The sequence below is a fragment of the Phocoena sinus genome, chromosome 6, assembly GCF_008692025.1.
Source record: "Phocoena sinus isolate mPhoSin1 chromosome 6, mPhoSin1.pri, whole genome shotgun sequence".
Taxonomy (NCBI): domain Eukaryota; kingdom Metazoa; phylum Chordata; class Mammalia; order Artiodactyla; family Phocoenidae; genus Phocoena; species Phocoena sinus.
Window position 1 is genome coordinate 33,978,426 of NC_045768.1, and position 19,467 is coordinate 33,997,892.

Below are 19,467 nucleotides of genomic sequence, written 5' to 3' on the forward strand. Positions count from 1 at the left end.
AAGCCCACGTGCAGCAACGAAGACCCAACGCAACAAAAAAAAAAAAATTTTTTTTTAAACCAAGGATTTTTCTTTTAGATTTTAAACTTTTTATTTTGAGATAATTAATAGCTTCACATGCAGCTGTAAGAAATAATACAGAAAGAACCTATGTACACTTTACAGTTCCCCCCAGTGGTAACATCTTGCAAAACTACAGTGTAATATCACAACTGGGAGGGTAAGGCTGATAGAGCCCACCGATCTCATTCAGATTTCACCATTTTCACACGTACCCATCTGAGTGTGCTCGTATCTAATGCTCTGCAATTTTACCACGTGCCCAGACTCACGCGGACCACCACCACAGTCCGATACGGAGTTATGCCACCACTACAAGGCTCACGTCATGTTACCCCTCTATAGCCACATCAACCTCCAAGCCCTCCCCTCCCTAACTCCTGACGACCACTAATCTGCTCTCCAGCTCTATAATTCTGTTATTCCGAGAATGTTAAATAAGCAGAGCCGTACGGTATGCAACCTTCTGAGAGAAGCTTTTTCACTCAGCACAATATCCCTGAGATCCATCCAAGCTGTGGCAGCCATCAGTTTTCACTCCTTTTTATTGCTGAGTAGTATTCGTGGTGTGGATACGCTACAGTTTATTTGATGATTCATCCCCTAAAGAAAGTTTGGGTTCTAGTTTGGGGCTACCACAAATAAAGTTGCTATGGACACTCATATACAGATTTTTGGGTGAACACAGGTTTTCATTTCTCTGGGGATAAATTACCAAATGACAACTGGTGGGTCACATGATGAGCACGTGTCTAGTTTTATAAGAAACTACCAGTACACGTCAAGTGGGTGAATCGTACAGTATGTGAATTATATCTTGATAAAGTTGTTTTTAAAAAAGGAAAGAATTTTCTAGAATGTACCGTTCTACATTCCCACCAGCAATGCATGACAGGTCCATTTTCTCTGCAACCTTGCCACAATTTGGTGTTATCATCACTTTTTTTTTTAAGATTTAATTTTATTTATTTTTGGCTATGTTGGGTCTTCGTTGCTGCGTGCGGGCTTTCTCTAGTTGTGGCGAGCGGGGGCTACCCTCGGTTGCGGTGCTCTGGCTTCTCCTTGCGGTGGCTTCTCTTGCTGTAGAGCACCGGCTCTAGGTGCACATGGGCTTCAGTAGTTGTGGCGTGCGGGCTTAGTTGTTCCACGGCATGTGGGATCTTCCCGGACCAGAGATCGAACCCGTGTCCCCTGCATTAGCAGGTGGACTCCTGTCCATTGCGCCACCAGGGAAGTCCCATCACTTTTTATTTTAGCCTTTAGCCATACTGATAGTTGTGCAGTGATATCACATTGTGGTTTAAAACTGAGAAATGTTTAAATTACAAGAATAGACAAGCATAAAAGAAAAAACTAAAAAATTGGACATCATCAAAATTAAAGATGTTCGTGCTTCAAAGGACACCATCAAGAAGTGAAAAGATACCCCACAGAATGGGAAAATTTTTGCAAATCATGTTTCTGATTAGGGACTTGTATCAGGAATATGTAAAGATAAATAACCCAATTTAAAAACTGGCAAAGGATCTGAATAGATATTCCTCCAAAGAAGACACACAAATGGCCAATATGCATATGAAAAGATGCTCAACATCATTAGCCATCAGATAAATGCAAGTCAAAACCACAATAAGATATCACTTCACACTCACTAGGATGTCTAGAATCAGAAAGACATGTAATAACAAATGTTGGTGAGGATGTAGAGAAATTGGAACCCTCATACATTGCTGGTGGGAATGTAAAATGGTGCAGCCACTTTGAAAAACAGTCTGGCAGTTTCTCGAAAAAAATTAAACATGAGTTACCGTATATACACCCAAGAGAAATGAAAATATGTTCATATAAAACATGTACATGGATGTTTGTGACAGCATTGCTCATACCATTCATACTAGCCAAACAGTGGAAACAATCCAAATGTCCATCAACTGAGATGTGGATAAATAAAATGTAGTCTATCCATAAAATTGAATGGTATTCAGCAACAAAAAGGAATGAAATACTGACACATGCTACCACATAGATGAGCCTTGAAAAAATGTTACCATGTGAAAGCAGCCAGACACAAAGGACCACATATTATCTGATTCTATTTACATGCAATGTCCAAAAGAGGCAAAACTATAGAGATAGACAGGAGATTAGAGGTTGCCTAGGGCTGGGAGAATTGAGGGAATTGAGCAATGACTGCTAATGGGTATAGTTCTTCCTCTTGGGGTGATAAAAATGTTCTAAATTGACTGTGGTCGCACAACTCTGTGAATATACTAAAAACCACTGAATTGTGCAATTTAATTGATTGAACTGTAGAGTATGTCAATAAAGCTGTTAATTAAACACTGGGAAACCAAAAAATTCGTTTGACTTGCTCTATTGAGATATTCACTTTATTGAGGTGGTCTGGAATTGAACCGGCAATATCTTCGAGGTATGCCTGAATGCTTATTCCAAAGACAGTACTAGGGATCCAAAATACATCTGTACACTTCCTTGGAAATTCTCTCCAGAGCCTGTTTATGGGCCCTGCAAAAACTAATCTGCCTCAAAATGAACCTCCAGGGACTTCCCTGGTAGTCCAGTGGTTAAGACTCTGTGCTTCCACTTCAGGGGGCACGGGTTTGATCCCTGGTTGGGGAACTAAGATCCCGCATGCCGAGAGGTGTGGCCAACAATTAAAAACAAAAAAACGAATCTGCCTCATTACTGACTTGTTACCAAGTCGGTCAGATCAAAAGTTTCACCCAGGAATTTTAAGTCTATTCACATTTGACCCAAGAACAATCAGTTTCTTGAACCCAAGCCAGCCCTCTCCAAGGACTAAGATTTAGCTGTCCCTGAGTGAATGAGCCCTACAGGCAGTTACCAAAGAGCAATCCCCAAAGGTTCTGAACCCACAGTACATGAAACAAGCACAGAATGAAAACTGTCATTTCTTGGGCATGACCTTCCTATCAAGCTATTTCCTAAGCATGGACTATGGGTCAACATTGTGCCAGGACCTGGGTTCATGAGGGTGTCCATGCTCCTCAGGTCAAGCCTACCTCCTGGGTATTTTTACTTTATTTATTTTAAAAATAAATTTATTTATTTATTTTTGGCTGCATTGGGTCTTCGTTGGTGCACGCGGGCTTTCTCTAGTTGTGGTGAACTGGGGCTACGCTTCGTTGCAGTGCGTGGGCTACTCAGTGTGGTGGCTTCTCTTGTTGCAGAGCACGGGCTCTAGGCACGTGGGCTTCAGTAGTTGTGGCATGCAGGCTCGGAAGTTGTGGCTCGCGAGCTCTAGAACGCAGGCTCAGTAGTTGTGGCGCATGGGCTTAGTTGCTCCGCGGCATGTGGGATCTTCCCGGACCAAGGCTCAAACCCGTGTCCCCTGCATGGGCAGGCGGATTCGTAACCGCTGCACCACCAGGGAAGTCCACTTCTGGGTATTTTTAATCCACCCCCTTGCCCTTTACCTATGAGGAAACAGGCCCGAGAGATGCAAGAAGAGTATGGTCAGGAGGGCAGGCTCTGGAGTCGCCTAGGTTGGAATCAGCCTCTGCTGATCAACAGCTACTGACAGCTAACCCACTCCGTGCTCTAGCGTCCTCATCTGTAAAGTGGGAATAATAACTGTCCTATCTCAAGGGGTTGTTAAGAGGAGTAAATGAGCTGATACATTTAAAATACCTAGCACAGAACCTGGCAGATCATAAACACTCAAGAAACGTTGAAGATTCTTACTTTTAATCACTCAGCTAGTTAATAGCAAGACCAGAAAAAACACCCAAGTCTTTCAGATCCCAAAGCCCACAATCTTTTTTGTCTAACATTTTTGATTTATAGATCCCTTAAGGATCTGATAAAAACCATCAACCCTCTCTTTTGTTTGGCTCACTTATTTACTTATTCACTCAACAAACATCTCCCGAGCACCTACTACGTTCCAGGCACTGGGGATGCTGTGGTGTTAACAGCCTGGTGGAAAGGAGCAATAGTTAGCGGTAATTACGGAAGTAAAGAAAATCGAGAGACAGGACTTCCCTGGTGGTGCAGTGGTTGGGAGTCTGCCAGCCAATGCAGGGGACATAGGTTCGAGCCCTGGTCCGGGAAGATCCCACATGCCACGGAGCAACTAACTACTGAGCCTGTACTGTGGAGTCTGCGAGCCACAACTACTGAAGCCCGTGCGCCTAGAGCCCGTGCTCTGCAACAAGAGAAGCCACCGCAATGGGAACGAAGAGTAGCCCCTGCTCACCGCAACTAGAGGAAGCCCGCACGCAGCAACGCAGACCCAATGCAGCCAAAAATTAATTAATTAATTAATTTAAAAAAAAGAAAACCAAGAGAACACAACAGAAGGACGGGCCTGAACCAAGCAGGGGCACAGGAAGAATTTCCTGAGGAGGTACTATTTAAGATGGGATCAGAAAAATGCCCAGTAACCACTTTAGATAGGTTTTCCTAAAAATATGTCCCCTTTTCCCCAGGGCATCTCTTGGGCCCAAAGACTCTCCAGCCACCAACATCGAAAGTGGTGAAGAGCAGGGGGGAAGCCCAAAGGCTCTCCTGAGCTTTGGGAAGCCACACACACCTGGACGGACGGCCAGGTGGCAGCTGAGGGACCGCAGAAAGCACACTGCACTAGGCGTCAGATCTGCCCTCAAGACCCATTTCCCAGCTGTGTGACACTGTACAAACTTCCTGGCCCCTCTGAGTCTCCATTTCTTCATCTGCAAAATGGGGCATAGTAGGGATAAGATATATTACTGTAAGCGGGCTACGGAACTGAAGCCTGGACTTGTCAAGTTTCACAGACACCTAGGTTCTCTGCTTCCCCCCCCTTTTTTAAACTACCAATGGTTTAGGCTAGAGTTATGTTTCTTTTGACTCAATTTACAGACATATCTTAGAGTTGGAATAGTGACACAAAAGGTCAGAGGCCTAGAGAAGGAACTGGGCTCCCTTCAAATATTCTAGTTGACTAAAAGAATCCTAAGTGTTTCAAGAGCCTTTAAAATGTTGTTTCATCTAATGATCCATTACTGCAAAGCTATCCTAAGGAAACAATTCAAAACACAGAAAAAAAGATGGTCATCTCAGCATTATTTATAAGCACAAAAAACTGAAAGTAAAAACATAACCTCATGTTCAAACATAAAGAAATGGTTACATACATTATAAATCCTCAAAAGAAATACTACACCACCATTAATAACTTTCAGCACAAGATATGGAGAGCTACATGTCAATTATATCTCAATAAAGCTGAGGAAAAAAAAAAACAAGATATGGGTAAAAGCTGCAGATAATGTTAACTGGGAAAAGCATGCCCGGAACTAAACATTCACAAATATAACAACTAGGCAATAAAATATGCATATAAAACAACTTCAGGAGGAAATATATAAAGAGAGCTGCCAGGAACTTCCCTGGTGGCACAGTGGTTAAGAAACTGCCTGCCAATGCAGGGGACACGGGTTCCAGCCCTGGTCCAGGAAGATCCCACATGCCACGGAGCAACTAAGCCCGTGCGCCACAACTACTGAGCCTGTGCTCTAGAGCCCGCGAGCCACAACTACTGAGCCTGTGTTTCACAACTACTGAAGCCTGCATGCATAGAGCCAGTGCTCCACAACAAGAGAAGCCACCGCAATGTGAAGCCTGCGCGCCGCCACAAGAGTAGCCCCCGCTTGCCGCAACTAAGAAAGCCCGCCTGTGGCAACAAAGACCCAACACAGCCAAAAATAAATTAATTAATTAACTGATTAAAAAAAAAAAAAGAGCTGCCATATAGAGATTATGGGTCAGTTTTTCTCCCTTTTTTCTGTTTTCTAAACTTTCTGTGACATTGTATAACATTGTATAATTTTTATAATTAAAAAAATTTTTTATATTTGAAAAAGGAGTACGTAAAGGAGTCTTGAGGCAGGTTACAGAGCAGATGGGACCCAAGACCTGGCACCAGCTGGACTCTTCCAGTATGTCAGCATGGCCATCCTGTGTGCCACTGCCTTCTGAATCATGCAATGCCACCTCACCCAGATAAACCACGGCCACTCAGCAAGGGGAGGACTCCTGTCAGAACTGAGGTTTCCTGAGTCCAGGCCACTTTCCACTGGGAGAAAACTGGCCCAGTGTGGCATCTTCCACAGGCTTGAGGGACTCTGGGGTTCCAGGGTGGCTGGCCCCTACTCCCAGAGACAGCCTGCTTTGAAAACTATGGTTCCCTGCATCACTGGGCCTCTCATCCCCCTGGCCTCCTGTTTAGTTGGGCATTTATCTTGTTAATGCTATGGGGAACTCTAGGTCCGGAAAGCACAAAAAAGTCTAAAGTGAGCAAAGGCTGGAGCTGGCTCTAAGCCAAAGCCACAGGGCTACCTGATGTCCCCTAGGTCTGCTAAAATGGCAAATAGCAGCGTGGCAGAGGGCTCACCTCATCCATGCCGGAGGCAGTGAAGAAGATGCCAACCTCCTCGGCATATTTCTGCAGCTCCTTGTACTGGGCGTGGCTGAATTCCAGGTGGCGTTTGTGCTCCCCGTACGTCTTCCCCCAGGAATGCTTCGAAGTATACGGCCTCTCCAAGGCTTTCCGATTAAACTTATACTCCAGCTCACTCTTCTGGAACTTGGCACAGTCAGCGCCACACTCCTGCAACACACATTAGGGCTCCTTTAATGACCCTGCACAGATTCTGAGAGACAAGAGAAGTGTTGGGGCAACTGCTATGAAATTATTATCTTTAAAAATAACATCGGGGGGCTTTCCTGGTGGTGCAGTGGTTGAGAGTCTGCCTGCCGATGCAGGGGACACGGGATCGTGCCCCAGTCGGGAGGATCCCACATGCTGCGGAGCGGCTGGGCCCATGAGCCATGGCCGCTGAGCCTGCGCGTCTGGAGCCTGTGCTCCGCAACGGGAGAGGCCACAACAGTGAGAGGCCCGCGTACCGCAAAAAAAAGAAAATATATATAACATGAATTGACAGACGTGTTAAGAAATCCCAAAGAAGAGAAACAGGAAAAGCAAGGAAGTCTCACAGGAATAAAAGGGTGGGGATGGGGGTTCTGCTGTATTTTTCCCTCTTAAAATGTAAAAAAAAAAAAAGGGGGGGGCTTTTTTGTTTTAAATTATAATATTAAAAATAATTAATCAAACAGTCAAAGAAGGTTTTAAGTTGTGTAACTCAGCAGAGGATATGAAGACTGGGCCAGAATTTAGGGGAAAAAGTCAGAATCTGACTTAACTCTGACTCTCTTGGATAAGTCACTTCCTATCTCTGGACTCAGTTTCTCCATCTATACAAATGGCCATTTGGACTAGCTCTAGGACCTATAACTTGCTGAGGAGCCCCTGATGGGGGTGGGAAACAAAGGAACAACTGTGTTTTTAGCTGTTCTGCCCATCTGCTTTTCTGCATGGCATCTCGTTTGAACAAGAGGTTCTGGGGCAAAAGCAAGCAAACTTAGAAATGCCCCAGCTTTACTTAACAGAAGCTATAATATAAAAGCTGGACTGTCTGACTATAAAAGCTGTAATTTTATTGCCAGTCAGCCTCCAATCTTTCAAAATTGTTTTTTAAAACCACTCAACAGATAGATTAAGCAAAGCTCTCTAAAGTCTCAGCTCGCTGACATTTCTGTCGACACAGAGGTCTTCATGCTGCTGGAAACCTCAGCTCCAGAAATGCCTGTGCTGAGAGCGCTGCTTCCACTCCTGGAAAAATCAAAAGATGGCACAGTCAGGACTTGATGCTGGACAGAAGTTCAGAGAACATTAGACCTGAAAGTGACCTTGGGCAACAGAGTCCTCATTGTCTAGATGAAGATCCCAAGGCCTAGAGTGACCTGACCAAAGCTGCACAGTGAGTCTCTGGCAGAGCTGGCCAGAGGGCTTTCCTGAAGGCTGCAGAACATGATCCTCACAGAGCACTGCTTCCTTCCCTTTGCTTCTCACCTCCGTCTGAAGAAGTAGACTTACCCTCAAGAAGTTAAAAAGCTTGTCTCCACCTAGGCAAGTAGTAAAGTGAAGTAAAACAGCAGAAGGTACTAATGATAAGAGATAAGATAAAGTTCTACCACATTCCACATGACAGCAGTTGTATGGGGAGGACAGCAGGTTCCTCCTCTTCTTTTCTCAGCTTCTTTCCTAAATATGACAAATTTCTTTGTCTGTTTAATGCTATGGTCAACTCTTGGTTCAGAAAACACAACCACTGTCACTATTTTACCATAATGCTGATGGTTTCTTTGCTCAAGCTTTTATTGCTTCTCTACTGGCAAAAAGCAAGCTACAGAATGAGCCAAGGTGTGATGTGCCCTTTGCACCAAAATTTGAGAGTTAAAAGTATATTCAATCAGCAAATTTCTAATTGTAACACAGTTATATTTTTATACATATTATATAATTATAATAACATTTTGTTGTAATAAAATAATAATTAGGTGAACAAAGAAAAGAACAAAGGGTGTCACTCATCATCCAATTATACAAAAGCTTAAGTTGCAACCCACTGTAGTCACCCACAGAGAGTGAGTCCTAAGAGGAACTCAGGATAGAAAAAACAGGATGAGGGATTCTGTGCTTTGGATAAAAAGCCCCCAGGGGAGCTTCTGGGTTGGCGAACATGTGGAGGTGATGGGAGAGTGGTGCACCTGGAGAAGTCATGGGAAGTCTGCTCCCATTCCCCGTGCCTTGCCCTATGCATCCCTTTCATCTGGCTGTTCCTGAGTTATATCATTTTATGATCCACTGTGGATCTACCGTGTGGCTGACAGGGTCTTGGTCCTCCAGCCAGGTGTCAGGCCTGAGCCTCTGATGTGGGAGAGCCGAGTTCAGGACATTGGTCCACCAGAGACCTCCTGGACCCAAGTAATATCAAACAGCGAGAGCTCTCCCAGAGATCTCCATCTCAACGCTAAGACCCAGCTCCACTCAACAACCAGCAAGCTCCAGTGCTGGATGCCCTATGCCAAAAACTAGCAAGACAGTAACACAACCCCATCCATTAGCAGAGAGGCTGCCTAAAGTCATACTAAGTTCACAGATACCCCAAAACACACCACCAGATGCGGTCCAGCCCACCAGAAATACAAGATCCAGCCTCATCTACCAGAACACAGGCACCAGTTCCCTCTACCAGGAAGCCTACACAACCTACTGAACCAACCTTACCCACTGGGGGCAAACATCAAAAACAACAGGAACTACGAACCTGCAGCCTGTGAAAAGGAGACCCCAAACACAGTAAGTTAAGCAAAATGAGAAGACAGAGAATCACACAGCAGATGAAGGAGCAAGGTAAAAACCCACTAGACCAAACAAATGAAGAGGAAATAGGCAGTCTACCTGAAAAAGAATTCAGAATAATGAGAGTAAAGATCCAAAATCTTGGAAATAGAATGGAGAAAATACAAGAAACGTTTAACAAGGACCTAGAAGAACTAAAGAGCAAACAATGATGAACAACACAATAAATGAAATTTAAAATTCTCCAGAAGGAATCAATAGCAGAATAACTGAGGCAGAAGAACAGATAAGTGACCTGGAAGATAAAATAGTGGAAATAACTACCGCAGAGCTGAATAAAGAAAAAAGAATGAAAAGAATTGAGGACAGTTTCAGAGACCTCTGGGAGAACATTAAACACACCAACATTCGAATTATAGGAGTCCCAGAAGAAGAGAATAAAAAAAGGGACTGAGAAAATATTTGAAGAGATTATAGTTGAAAACTTCCCTAATATGGGAAAGGAAATAGTCAATCAAGTCCAGGAAGCACAGAGAGTCCCATACAGGATAAATCCAAGGAGAAACACACCAAGGCACATATTAATCAAACTATCAAAAATTAAATACAGGGCTTCCCTGGTGGCGCAGTGGTTGAGAGTCCGCCTGCCGATGCAGGGGACAGGGTTCGTGCCCCGATCCGGGAGGATCCCATGTGCTGCGGAGCGGCTGGGCCCGTGAGCCATGGCCGCTGAGCCTGCACGTCTGGAGCCTGTGCTCTGCAACAGGAGAGGCCACAACAGTGAGAGGCCCGCGTACCGCCAAAAAAAAAAAAAAAAATTAAATACAAAGAAAAAATATTAAAAGCAGCAAGGGAAAAGCAACAAATAACATACAAGGGAATCTCCATAAGGTTAACAGCTGATCTTTCAGCAGAAACTCTGCAAACCAGAAGGGAGTGGCAGGACATATTTAAAGTGACGAAAGAGAAAAACATACAACCAAAATTACTCAACCCAGCAAGAATCTCATTCAGATTCAACAGAGAAATTAAAACCTTTACAGACAAGCAAAAGCTAAGAGAATTCAGCACCACCAAACCAGCTTTACAACAAATCCTAAAGGAAGTTCTCTAGGCAGGAAAGACAAGAGAAGGAAAGGACCTACAATAATAAACCCAAAACAGTTAAGAAAATGGTAATAGGAACACACATATCGATAACTACCTTGAATGTAAATGGATTAAATGCTCTAACCAAAAGACATAGACTGGCTGAATGGATACAAAAACAACACCTGTATATTTGCTGTCTACAAGGGACCCACTTCAGACCTAGGGACACATACAGACTGAAAGTGAGGGGATGGCAAAAGATATTCCATGCAAATGGAAATCAAAAGAAAGCTGCAGTAGCAATTCTCATATCAGGCAAAATGGACTTTAAAATAAAGACCATTACAAGAGACAAAGAAGGACACTACATAATCATCAAGGGATCAATCCAAGAAGAAGATATAACAATTGTAAATATTTATGCACCCAACATAGGAGCACCTCAATACATAAGGCAAATGCTAACAGCCATAAAAGGGGAAATCGACAGTAACACATCATACTAGGGGACTTTAACACCCCACTTTCACCAATGGACAGATCATCCAAAATGAAAATAAATAAGGAAACACAAGCCTTAAATGATACATTAAACAAGATGGACTTAATTGATATTTATAGGACATTCCATCCGAACACAACAGAATACACTTTCTTCTCAAGTGTTCATGGAACATTCTCCAGGATAGATCATATCTTGGGTCACAAATCAAGCCTTGGTAAATTTAAGAAAATTGAAATCATATCAAGTATCTTTTCCAACCACAACACTATAAGGCTAGATATCAATTACAGGAAAAAATCTGTAAAAAATACAAACACATGGAGGCTAAACAATACACTACTTAATAACGAAGTGATCACTGAAGAAATCAAAGAGGAAATCAAAAAATACCTAGAAACAAATGACAATGAAAACACGACTACCTAAAAGCTATGGGATGCAGCAAAAGCAATTCTAAGAGGGACGTTTATAGCAATACAATCCTACCTCAAGAAACAAGAAACATCTCAAATAAACAACCTAACCTTATACCTAAAGCAATTAGAGAAAGAAGAACAAAAAAACCCCGAAGTTAGCAGAAGGAAAGAAATCATAAAGATCAGATCAGAAATAAATGAAAAAGAAATGAAGGAAATAATAGCTAAGATCAATAAAACTAAAAGCTGGTTCTTTGAGAAGATAAACAAAATTGATAAACCACTAGCCAGACTCATCAAGAAAAAAAGGGAGAAGACTCAAATCAATAGAATTAGAAATGAAAAAGGAGAAGTAACAACTGACACTGCAGAAATACAAAGGATCAGGAGAGATTACTACAAGCAACTCTATGCCAATAAAATGGACAAACTGGAAGAAATGGACACATTCTTAGAAAAGCACAACCTCCTGAGACTGAGCCAGGAAGAAACAGAAAATGTAAACAGACCAATCACAAGCACAGAAATTGAAACTGTGATTAAAAATCTTCCAGGGCTTCCCTGGTGGCGCAGTGGTTGAGAGTCCGCCTGTCGATGCAGGGGACATGGGTTTGTGCCCCGGTCCAGGAAGACCCCACATACTGCGGAGTGGCTGGGCCCGTGAGTCATGGCCGCTGAGCCTGCGCGTCTGGAGCCTGTGCTCCGGAACGGGAGAGGCCACAACAGTGAGAGGCCCGCGTACCGAAAAAAAAAAAATCTTCCAAAAAAAAAAGCCCAGGACCAGATGGCTTCACAGGCAAATTCTATCAAACATTTAGAGAACAGCTAACACCTATCCTCTCAAACTCTTCCAAAATATAGCAGAGGGAGGAACACTCCCAAACTCATTCTACGAGGCCACCATCACCCTGATACCAAACCAGACAAAGATGTCACAAAGAAAGAAAATTACAGGCCAATATCACTGATGAACATAGATGCAAAAATCCTCAACAAAGTACTAGCAAACAGAATCCAACAGCACATCAAAAGGATCATACACCATGATTAAGTGGGGTTTACCCCAGGGATGCAAGGATTCTTCAATATATACAAATCAATCAATGTGATAAACCATATTAACAAATTGAAGGAGAAAAACCGTACGATCTTCTCAATAGATGCAGAAAAAGCTTTTGACAAAATTCAACACCCATTTATGATAAAAACTCTCCCGAAAGTAGGCATAGAGGGAACTTTCCTCAACATAATAAAGGCCATATATGACAACCCCACAGTCAACATCGTTCTCAATGGTGAAACACTGAAACCATTTCCACTAAGATCAGGTACAAGACAAGGTTGCCCACTCTCACCACTATTATTCAACATAGTTTTAGAAGTTTCAGCCACAGCACTCAGAGAAGAAAAAGAAATCCAAATTGGAAAAGAAGAAGTAAAACTGTCACTGTTTGCAGATGACATGATACTATACATAGAGGAACCCAAAGATGCTACCAGAAAACTACTAGAGCTAATCAATGAATTTGTTAAGGTAGCAGGATACAAAATTAATGCACAGAAATCTCTTGCATTCCTATACACTAATGACGAAAAATCTGAAAGAGAAATTAAGGAAACACTTCAATTTACCATTGCAACAAAAAGAATTAAATACTTAGGTATAAACCTACCTAAGGAGACAAAAGACCTGTATGCAGTAAAGTATAAGACACTGATGAAAGAAATTAAAGATGATACAAACAGATGGAGAGATATACCATGTTCTTGGATTGGAAGAGTCAACATTGTGAAAATGACTATACTACCCAAAGCAATCTACAGATTCAATGCAATCCCTATCAAATTACCAATGGCATTTTTCACAGAACTAGAACAAAAAATTTCACAATTTGTATGGAAACACAAAAGACCCCGAATAGCCAAAGCAATCTTGAGAAAGAAAAACAGAGCTGGAGGAATCAGGCTCCCTGACTTCAGACTATACTACAAAGCTACAGTAATCAAGACAATATGGTACTGGCACAAAAACAGAAATATAGATCAATAGAACAGGATAGAAAGCCCAGAGATAAACCCACACACATATGGTCACCTTATCTTTGATAAAGCAGGCAAGAATATATAATGAAGAAAAGACAGCCTCTTCAATAAATGGTCCTGGGAAAACTGGACAGCTACAGGTAAAAGAATGAAATTAGAACACTCCCTAATTCCATACACAAAAATAAATTCAAAATGGATTAAAGACCTAAATGTAAGGCCAGACACTATAAAACTCTTAGAGGAAAACATAGGCAGAACACTCTATTACATACATCACAGCAAGATCCTTTTTGACCCACCTCCTAGAGAAATGAAAATAAAAACAAAAATAAACAAATGGGACCTAATGAAACTTAAAAGCTTTTGCACAGCAAAGGAAACCATAAACAAGATGAAAAGACAACCTTCAGAATGGGAGAAAATAGCTGCAAATGAAGCAACTGACAAAGGATTAATTTCCAAAATTTACAAGCAGCTCATGCAGCTCAATATCAAAAAAACAAACAACCCAGTCCAAAAATGGGCAGAAGACCTAAATAGACATTTCTCCAAAGAAGATACACAGATTGCCAACAAACACATGAAAGGATGCTCAACATCACTAATCATTAGAGAAATGCAAATCAAAACTACAATGAGGCATCACCTCACACCAGTCAGAATGGCCATCATCAAAATATCTACAAACAACAAATGCTGGAGAGGGTGTGGAGAAAAGGAAACCCTCTTGCACTGTTGGTGGGAATGTAAATTGATACAGCCACTATGGAGAACAGTATGGAGGTTCCTTAGAAAACTAAAAATAAAACTACCATACGACCCAGCGATCCCACTACTGGGCATATACCGAGAAAACCATAATTCAAAAAGCGTCATGTACCACAATGTTCATTGCAGCTCTATTTACAATAGCCAGGACATGGAAGCAACCTATGTGTCCATCAACAGAAGAATGCATAAAGAAGATGTGGCACATATATACAATGGAATATTACTCAGCCATAAAAAGAAACGAAATTGAGTTATTTGTAGTAAGGTGGATGGACCTAGAGACTGTCAAACAGAGTGAAGTAAATCAGAAAGAGAAAAACAAATACTGTATGCTAACACATATATATGGAATATAAAAAAAATTAGTTCTAAAGAACCTAGGGGCAGGACCGGAATAAAGACACAGATGTAGAGAATGGACTTGAGGACATGGGGAGGGCGAAGGGTAACCTGGGACGAAGTGAGAGCGTGCTGTGGACCTATATACACTACCAAATGTAAATAGCTAGCTAGTGGGAAGCAGCCACATAGCACAGGGAGATCAGCTTGGTGCTTTGTGTCCACCTAGAGGGGTGGGATAGGGAAGGTGGGAGGGAGACACAAGAGGGAGGAGATATGGGGATATATGTTTATGTATAGCTGATTCACTTTGTTATACAGCAGAAACTAACACATGACTGTAAAGCAATTATACTCCAATAAAGATGTTTAAAAAAAAAAAAAAGCCCCCAGATAGCTAACATGCATGTCTCAGGAAAAATTTTAATGATCCCAGATTCTTGCATTTGCCCATACATAGAAAAGCACTAAAATCATTAACTTGAGATATTTGTTCTTTGTGATTTAGCAGTACTTTTTTTTTCACCAAGATTCATGCTTGATTACATGTATTTCCTAGCCAAAAAATCCATATATATACTGGCTTCTCCCCTACCTCTTTGGAGCAGTTTCTCAGATCTACTGAGAGACTGTATCCTGGGCTATAGTCCTCACTATAAAACTTAGCTCACAACTCTTCTGTTGCACATTTTTATTTTGGTCAACAATTGAATGAACTGCCAATTAAAGAAGGTCACTTGCCACCTGGTTCTACAAGAATTAACTCACTACCCACTGCAGCTGCTGACCTTCAACATATCCTGAAAGTAATTTAGGGTAGAGATCAGGAATGAGGCTCTCTGTGCTCCAGGAAAACTGGCAGAACAGGCCTTTAGACAGTTAAGTATTTGTAGGAGAAATGTTTTATGAACCTGGATTCTTGAATCTTCCCATACTTAGAAAAGCACTAAAACCATTAACTAAGATATCTGTTCCTCGTGACTAGCAGCAACCTTCCACAGAGATGTGTGGTTGATTACAGGTTCCCTTCATCAAAATCACATATATACTTACCTCCCTCCTCACCTCTTCAGAACAGTTTCTCAGAGGCTGTCTCCCTGGTTATGACACTGAATAAACTCAGTATGACACTGAATAAACTCAACTCACAGCTCTTATACTGTGCGATTTTTTCCAAGTTGACAGAACTCAACTTTTAATATTGTAAACAGATTTGGTACATGAACAAGCCAGCTTGTACATAATATACTCTGCATAACTAAACTTGGAAATGTGACTCCATTTGGCAAGAAAAAAAAAATCCTAAAATGTAAGGATTTCAAAAGATTCCATTGCTTTAAGTTTAAAAATAAAGATACATACATATTTTTTTTTTTTTTTTTTTTTTTATGCGTTACGCGGGCCTCTCACTGTTGTGGCCTCTCCCGTTGCGGAGGACAGGCTCCGGACGCGCAGGCTCAGCGGCCATGGCTCACGGGCCCAGCCGCTCCGCGGCATGCGGGACCCTCCCAAACCGGGGCACGAACCCGTGTCCCCTGCATCGGCAGGCGGACTCTCAACCACTGCGCCACCAGGGAAGCCCGATACATACATATTATAAAACAAATGAAACTGAAGCTTAGAGAGGAAAAGTCCAAGATTATCCAGCTGCCCAAGATTATTCAGCTAGTAAATGGTATCATGACTCCAGTCCAGCGCTCTTTCCACTATAACACAACCTCAAACTCTTCATTTTCCTCCCCCGGGGGAAAACTATCCTTCACAATTAAAACAGGAAGAAGAAAAAAACCCACTATAACTTTGTTTCTATGGCTTCACTATTTCTAGGTATTTTTACAACTTCAGGATTCAGAGTTGACACCTCCAAAATAAGGTTGTTTCCTAAATTAAGAGCCGAAGTCTCCCCCAGAAAACAACGTTACAGTACAAAGGCTGGAGCCCTGTGTCTAAGAGCAAAGCTCTGAAATACATGAATTACTAGCTGTGGGCCCTCAGACAAGCCACTGATCTTCTCTGAGCCTTTAAAATGAAACCAACAGCATCTATTCCACTGTGTTGTTGTAGGAATTAAATGAGATGGTGCATTTAAAGCACTTGGCCCAGAAAGCATTCAAAAATGTTAGCAATTGTTACTCTTTAAAGGTATTTTATTTTTTAGATTTCGTAAGTGATAACATAGAGTATTTGTTTTTCTCTGACTTATTTCACTAAGCATAATATCCTCCAGGTCCACCCACATTGTTGTAAATGGCAGAATTTCATTCTTTTTTATGCTTGAATAATATTCCATTGTGTATATCAACCACATCTTCTTTATCCATTCATCTGCTGACGGACACTTAGGTTGCAAATAGACTCACGGATCTAGAGGACAAACTAATGGTTACCAGTGGGGAGAAGTAAGGGGGAGAGGTAAGATAGGAGTGGGGGATTAAGAAGCACCATCTACTATGTATAAAATAAATAAGCAACAAGGATGTATTGTACAGCACAGGGCAATATAGCCATTATTTTGCAGTAACTTTAAATGGAGTATAATCTATAAAAATATTGAATCATTATGTTGTACACCTGAAACCAATGTTATTGCAAATCAATTATACTTCAATGAAAAAGTAAATAAAATTTAAAAATAAAAGTATTTGTATGATTCAGTAGGCTTCCATAAAAGCTAGTCCTGAAGGAGTAATAAGAGTTAGTCCTGAAGGAGTAACAGAAAACCTAATCATGAATGACTGTGTGAACAGCACTGACTGAAGGGAAGTGAAAGGAAAAAAGATGGAGTGAGCTATCGCTAAAGCAAGGAATCACAACGCAGACTTATTGTGGGGCCCGGGGTCACAATGAAGAACGTGACAGGCCTCCCCTTCAGAGGGCTCACAGTCTAACAGAGAGAGAAGTTTAAACAGACAGTGACAATACAATTCGATGGGAACAATTACAGGAGCCCAGCTTTGCAGGTAGGGATTGGAGAAAGTATCCAAAGAGGGATCATAAATGTTCATTAACATCATATCACTAATAATCAACATGTATTGAGTCCTATTTGCCAAGTACTCTACTAAGAGCTTTATACGAATTATCTCATTTGATCCTCACAACTCTATGAGGTAGGTAAGTACAAGGAATGGCAGGTGAGAGAGACAACAGCAAATTTCAGGAACTTCCTGGAAGTAATTCACTGTCGCTGGAAGATGTCAGAGATAAAAAAAAAAAAAAAAAGGCAAGAAGGGACCAGGTCATTAAGGTCTTGAAGGCTTTATTAAAGGGTTTCGACTCTACCCGCTGGCAGTGGGAAGCCACTGAAGGTGCCAGGCGGCTGATCAAATCTGTGTTTCAGAAAGATCATTCTGCCACCAGAAGGGAGCGAGAGAGCTGGGAGTAAGGGGGTGGGGGGCGCAGATGCAGTAATGCAAACAAATCAGGATGGTGGCGGAGGGATGAAGAGGATTCGAAACGTTTGGAAATGGATCCAGCGAGCTGGACGGCAGGCCGGACGTAGGGCACCGAGAGGCAGAGGAAGGATGGCCCCAGCTCTGCGCAGCCCTGCCCCACCCTTGCCCAGGCCGGTCTTCCCCAGGCCCCGCCCCCCGCTCGGCGCCCGAGTACTCTAGACAGTCCCCTCACCTTGGCCATGCGGATCATGCGCTTGGCCACGTCCAGGTCGCCCTGGTGGTTCTGGCCGATCTCGGCAATGATGAAGCATGGGTGCTGCCCGCCCACCCAGCGCCCGGGACACAGCTCCAGCTCCAGCGGCATGGCAGTGGCTCGCGCTTCCGCGCCACACCACCCGTCACGGTGCCGCCGCCGCCGCCGCCTTGGTCGTTTCGGTCAGCAGCCCAGCAGAGCCCACACACCGGCCCCGCCACGTCAGCCCGCGACCACCGCGCAGCCAATCCTCGAGCGCCGCCTCGCTCCAGACAGCCAATCAGGTCAGGGGGCGGAGCCACCCTCTAGAGGAGAGGCGGCGGGAAGAGGAAGCCGCGCGCGCTTTTCGGGAGCTGTGCTTGTGGCTCACAGACTTTGGTGGTCGTGGGGTCCCTGCGTTTACCCGTGAGCAGACATTCCCCGAAGGAGGCTGACGGCTGGGTGCCTTCGGCGTGGAGAGAGTGCGCGCCCTACAGTGTAATGGAAAAAACAGATTCTGGAGTTAGAATTACAGAGCTGGTTCGAGCCCAGCCCATGCCACTAACCAGCTCTTGATCCTGAATACCTTAGTCTTTCTGAGTTTTATTTTCCTTTTTCTCTGAAATGGGAAAATTATAAAGACCCCACCTCTTAAGGTTCGTGAGATGATGTACAGAACACCCTAATCACAGTACTTGGCCTGTAGTAAGCTTTCAATAAATGGTTGCCAGGCTTCCCTGGTGGCGCAGTGGTTGGGAGTTCGCCTGCCGGTGCAGGGGACGCGAGTTCGTGCCCCAGTCCGGGAGGATCCCACATGCCGCGGAGCGGCTGGGCCCGTGAGCCGTGGCCGTTGGGCCTGCGCGTTCGGAGCCCGTGCTCCGCAGCGGGAGAGGCCGCAGCAGTGAGAGGCCTACATACTGAAAAAAAAAAAAAAAGTGGTTGCCAGTCCTATTATACGAGAGGCAACAAGTTCAAAAAGGTCACTGAGGGCTTCCCTGGAACGGCTAGGCCCGTGAGCCATGGACGCTGAGCCTGCGCGTCCGGAGAGAGGCCCGCGTACCGCAAAAAAAAAAAAAGTTCACTGACTTGTCCAAAGCCATCCAGAAAGCCGTGGTGGAGCTGGGATTAGGACCCTGGACTGCCTCCTAGCCTAGGGCTCTTGCAATACACTATACTGGGTTACAGACAAAGCTGAGAAATAAGAACCAGTTTGAAGGAAGAAATAACACTTGATTCCCAGCTTGACTTTCAGAATGAGCAAAGTAACAATAACAGAAAGGAGAGGAGGAGGCACTTCTGGGTGGAAGGGAGAAGGGTAGGTTTAGGGACACGTTGGTGTAAATATGCAGGTAAAACTGCCCACCAGGCAGGAGGAGAGGCAG

The 19,467-nt window shown here is 43.2% G+C and overlaps 1 protein-coding gene across 1 annotated transcript in view; it reads right to left on the minus strand.

Moving 5' to 3' along the window:
- The window catches only part of NANS (N-acetylneuraminate synthase), a 29,582-nt gene extending 11,255 nt beyond the window's left edge, over positions 1-18,327 (minus strand). The window contains exons 1-2 of the mRNA XM_032635763.1: positions 18,086-18,327; positions 6,479-6,694 (exon numbers count right to left, since the gene is read on the minus strand). Of these exons, the coding sequence (XP_032491654.1) occupies positions 6,479-6,694; positions 18,086-18,217 (348 nt within the window). The 5' untranslated portion in view covers positions 18,218-18,327. The remainder of the gene's footprint in view (positions 1-6,478; positions 6,695-18,085) is intronic.
- Between the last annotated feature and the right edge of the window lie 1,140 nt (positions 18,328-19,467).